This window comes from Triticum urartu, chromosome 4 (genome assembly GCF_003073215.2).
Source record: "Triticum urartu cultivar G1812 chromosome 4, Tu2.1, whole genome shotgun sequence".
Lineage (NCBI taxonomy): Eukaryota > Viridiplantae > Streptophyta > Magnoliopsida > Poales > Poaceae > Triticum > Triticum urartu.
Window position 1 is genome coordinate 265361147 of NC_053025.1, and position 4646 is coordinate 265365792.

The 4646-nt window shown below is 50.0% G+C and overlaps 1 protein-coding gene across 1 annotated transcript in view; it reads right to left on the minus strand.

Annotated features, from left to right (window-relative positions):
- LOC125554717 (probable proline transporter 2) overlaps nucleotides 1-4212 on the minus strand; it is a 9118-nt gene extending 4906 nt beyond the window's left edge. The window contains exons 1-4 of the mRNA XM_048718172.1: nucleotides 3915-4212; nucleotides 1214-1957; nucleotides 637-956; nucleotides 16-550 (exon numbers count right to left, since the gene is read on the minus strand). Of these exons, the coding sequence (XP_048574129.1) occupies nucleotides 16-550; nucleotides 637-956; nucleotides 1214-1646 (1288 nt within the window). The 5' untranslated portion in view covers nucleotides 1647-1957; nucleotides 3915-4212. The remainder of the gene's footprint in view (nucleotides 1-15; nucleotides 551-636; nucleotides 957-1213; nucleotides 1958-3914) is intronic.
- Nucleotides 4213-4646: the final 434 nt, after the last annotated feature.

Sequence of the window (4646 nt, forward strand, 5' to 3'; positions counted from 1 at the left end):
AGAGAGATGAAAGACTTACGTGTAGTGCTATGACTGTCTGGAGGAAGGCAGCGAGGTTAGCAACGGCCTTGATCCACACGGGCCCAGTGACGTTGTTGAGCAGGTAGGTGGTGGTCTGGTTGCCGTAGGCCCAGTAGCCGATGACTATAATGGCGTAAAGGGGCACGGAGCCGGCGGTGAACTGGAACCACAGCGCCTTCTCAATGTTCTTCACCACGGGCGCCTGCACGGTGGCCTGGATCTCCGGCAGCATGCCGGTGTTGTAGGCGAACACCAGGCTCGCCGCCGCGCCGATGGTGGTGAACACCCTGCTCGACGGTTCTCCTTGGATGCTGTAGTCCCGAGGCGGCGAGCGGAAGCCGTCCTTGAGCGACAGCACGCAGGCTGCAAAGATGTAGGTGAGGCTGAAGATGGTGGAGAAGCCCAGCCAGATCCTCAGGGCCGACAGGTACGGGATCCCGAACGCGAAGAGCGCGCACACGAACCCGGACACCGCGATGCAGTAGGGCAGCTTCATAGCCCCGTCGGTACTGATCAGCAAATACAGTGCCTGCACGTCCATTTTTTAGATATACAGTCAGTCAGTCAGTCAGTCAGAGAAACACCAAATTCACAAGTAGGGTGAGTCGGTCGTACCTTGAGTGCTTGCCCTGCTATTATGATGAAGCCTGTGTTGATCATGAAGAGGTTGACGTACTGCATCGCCCAGGTGATCTTGTACATCTTGGGTCCGTAGATGTGGCCGGCGAGGTCCCTGTACCTGATGTGACGCTTGCCGCCCAGGAGGTGGAGGCGGCCCAGCAGCGAGTTGGCGTACATGGACACGGCGGCGGCCAGGAGGAGGCCCACGGAGCCGCCCACCCAGCCCAGCGGGACCATCAGCGAGCCCGAGTAGCCCAGCACGTAGGCGCTGTTCACCCCGGTGGTCAGCACGAACGCCACCTGGTACCATGGATCTGACAAAATTCCATCCAAAGTACACACACATATTACTACTTGACGGGTTCCAAAAGAGGTAATAGCACCTCAGGTAGATGTGATGATCTAGTCCCAAACTTGTAAAATTTGATTAAGCTATACCCTAACTTGCATCTCATGTGATGTTTTAGTCCCAGGCCAATCACAGCTCGCCAAGTGGCTGGGCCGGTCAGCGCGTGCATTTTTTCACAAAACCCCCTGCGTTTCCATGAATCAACCCGCACTCACCCCTCACCTGAATTAAATCTGTGGTCCACGGGGGCCAGGGGTGGCGGCTGGAGACGAGCACCTGGCTGCACGCCGGCCTCATCCACCTCGGCGCCAACATGATCAGCCTCATCTTCGTCGGCGTCCGCCTGGAGCAGCAGTTCGGATTCTGTAAGCATCCGACCCGACCGACGACTCCGTCTAGAACGGCGACCCGACCGACGCTGTGTTGCTTTGTTTTGTCTTGTTTTGACCGGGCTTCGCCGCCCTCGTCGCGTCGTGCAGGGAAGGTCGGCCTGGTCTACCTCTTCTCGGGGCTGGGCGGGAGCGTGCTCTCGGTGCTCTTCATCAGGAATGGCGTCTCCGTCGGCGCCTCCTGCGCGCTCTTCGGCCTCCTCGGGGCCATGCTGTCGGAGCTCATCACCAACTGGACCATCTACACGAACAGGGTACGCGCGCATCCGCCCTCGTCTCTCCTACTACTGTATTTGCTTCGGTCCATGTCGAACACCTTCTGACATTCGAATGTAAACACCGTCTGCAGCTGGCGGCCATGGCGAACCTGATAATCATCGCCGCCATCAACCTGGCGCTGGGGATACTGCCCCACGTCGACAACTTCGCGCACATCGGCGGGTTCCTCACCGGCTTCCTCCTCGGCTTCGTGCTGCTGATCCAGCCCCGGTTCGGATGGCTGGAGCAGCCCTTCGGCGGCAAGACCAAGTCCAAGTACACGGCTTGCCAGATCGTCCTCCTGGTCGTCGCCCTCCTCCTAGCCATTGCAGGGTAAGCGTCGTTGCAAGATACAAACTCTTCATTCAGATTCTACAAAATGAATGCATCCTGTGTGGTAATTAATCTGAAGCCATGCATGTTTGTACGCAGGCTTGCCGTAGGGTTGCTGATGGTGTTCCGCGGGGTGAACGGCAACGACCATTGCAGCTGGTGCCACTACTTACCTGCGTCCCGACGTCGCACTGGAAGTGTGACAACTAATAAAAAAATAAGAGGAGCCTAGCTGTGGAGACAAACGTGCTGCCCATCCAGATAATTGCTTCAGTTTGGCTTTTTTATATATACTTTTGCGCTGTATAGAACTTGCACCTTTTGCATTCCTTTGTTGTCCAAGAGGCGTTGACTAGCAATTCTGCTTGAATATGTTATTAAAGCTCTGTAAATCACTCTGTTTTGTTTGTGGTTAAAGCGTTTGTTTATTCTTTGGTTTTGCATAGCCAGTCGCATTTGCAATGTTCAGAGTAAAATAGGTTATACTTGAAGAACCGAATCGTTGAATGAATTGGTGCGATCAATATGCGCTCGGCTGCTTGCAAAAACATGAGATGGTATCGTTGGCATGCGATTATATGGTTTATATTGTTAGGACTTCGGTCATCTTCTACTCAACTACGTAGAATGGTTTATATTGCAAGATCGAACATGGATGCAGTAACCGCAAGTGGGACAAACCATACACACTTTTCACAAAGGGGCAATCATCCTATAACAATACCGGCAGGGGGTTTTGTGAAAAAATGTGCGCGCTGACCGGCCCAGCCAATTGGCGAGCTATGATTGGCCTGGGACTAAAACATCACATGAGATGCAAGTTGGGGTATGGCTTGGTCAAGTTTTATAAGTTTGGGACTAGATCATCACATGCTGTGCAAGTTAGGATACCTGGGGTGCTATTACCTCATTCCAAAAGGCCGAAAATATTCAGGGGGTGTTTGTTTCCAGGGACTTTTTTGTGTAGGGACTAAAAAAAGTCCCTCTTAGAGACTTTTTTACCAAACGGGAGGGACTTTTTAGAGACTAAACTAGGCATGTGGGACTAAATGAAGAAGACTCTCAAGGAGAGTCTTTTTAGGACTTTTGGGGACTTTTCCAATAATGCCCCTCCATATACCCATTGGCCCGCCACCCCATGATGTTGTTTGATTGTTATTTTTCTATATACTAGGGGCAACATGGTCATTTAATAACCTTTAGAAAGGGACTAGGGACTTTTTAGTATCTGAAAACAAACAAGAAGGGACTTTTTAAGGACTAAGGACTTTTTAGTTGGGACTAGAAAAAGTCCTAGGACTACAGAACCAAACACTACATCAGATCCCTTGTGCATCCCCCATGCATGGTACTACTACTACCACCCAACAGCCAACAAATTCGCACGTGCAAGCAAACGGAGGAAAATTTTGTAGTATAACTTGGTGGAACCCAAACAACATGTCTGGAACCTTTTGAGTTACTACAGTTAAAAAAAGGCATAAACTGAACCCATGTGTGTTAATAATTTGACTATGGCAGCGCACTGCACTGGTGTGGTGGTACACGACAAGGACACAGCTGATGCTGGCATTACATATACTGTATGTGTATATATTGTCACTATCCCTTCCTCTAGCTACAACGGATGGTCAAAGGATGCATGGATGGATGGATGGATGGACACTAGCTTCCCTCGAATTAAAGTCTGAAATGGCCGCAAGAACAAACAACGGAGTATAGTCAAGGAGGGAGCGCTCGTCGTACACAGATAGATGGATGGACGGATGGATAGATTGATAGATTGTTGTATATAGTTAATGAGGGACTTGTGCGGTTGGAACATAAGAATGATCGATCAAAGAAGACAAAAACAAGAAGATGAACAAGAACAAGAACAAGAACAAGAGCTTCCTGTTTTGTGTCTAAGAAAAGGAATTGGGAAGGAGAGAGAGGGAGCGTACCAACGCCAATCTGGTGTGAGGTTTCATCGGCGACAGGCAGGTCATCAAGCTTGTCCCCGTGCCCGTTCTTGGAGGGGTTGGCGTCCACCACGATCACCTTCTCCGCCGGCGGCATGGCCATCTTCTTCGACCCTCTATCGATGTATACGCTGGAAGGAAGGCAGGCGATCGATGGATGGGTTCGGTCTGGTTTGGTTTGGTTTGGGTGATATGTATAGCAGCAGCAGTACTGGTAGAGGGCCGAGAAATGGCCGGGATGAATGAACTGCAATAGAGTCACAGCTAGCAGGAGGGAGGGGGAGGAGGTCTCTTATAGGGGACGGGAGTCATCGACTAGGACTGATTTCCTGGTCAACAATTAATATATTAATGTACTACGTATTTCATGTGCGCCGCGTCGTCCAATTAATTACTCCCATCTTCAATCCTCGCTTGATTTTTTATAGGAATGATCCTGGCTGGATTTTTGTTTCCATCACGTTTTCCTCCTGCAAAACTGATCAATCATTAACTGTAAAATTAGCACTACATTTATACTAGTAGCGATATCTCGCTTCGTCCTGTAAAATTCACAACATTTATAAATTTGGTATACTGTTGTCTGTAGACACACCCCGCTTGCATCTCTATTTTTCTTTTTCTTTTTCTTTTTTGATTGAGGGTAAGCATCTCTATTTTTCTGCGTGTGCGTGTCATCATTCATTCAATTAGTTACTTTGATCTGCGGTCCCG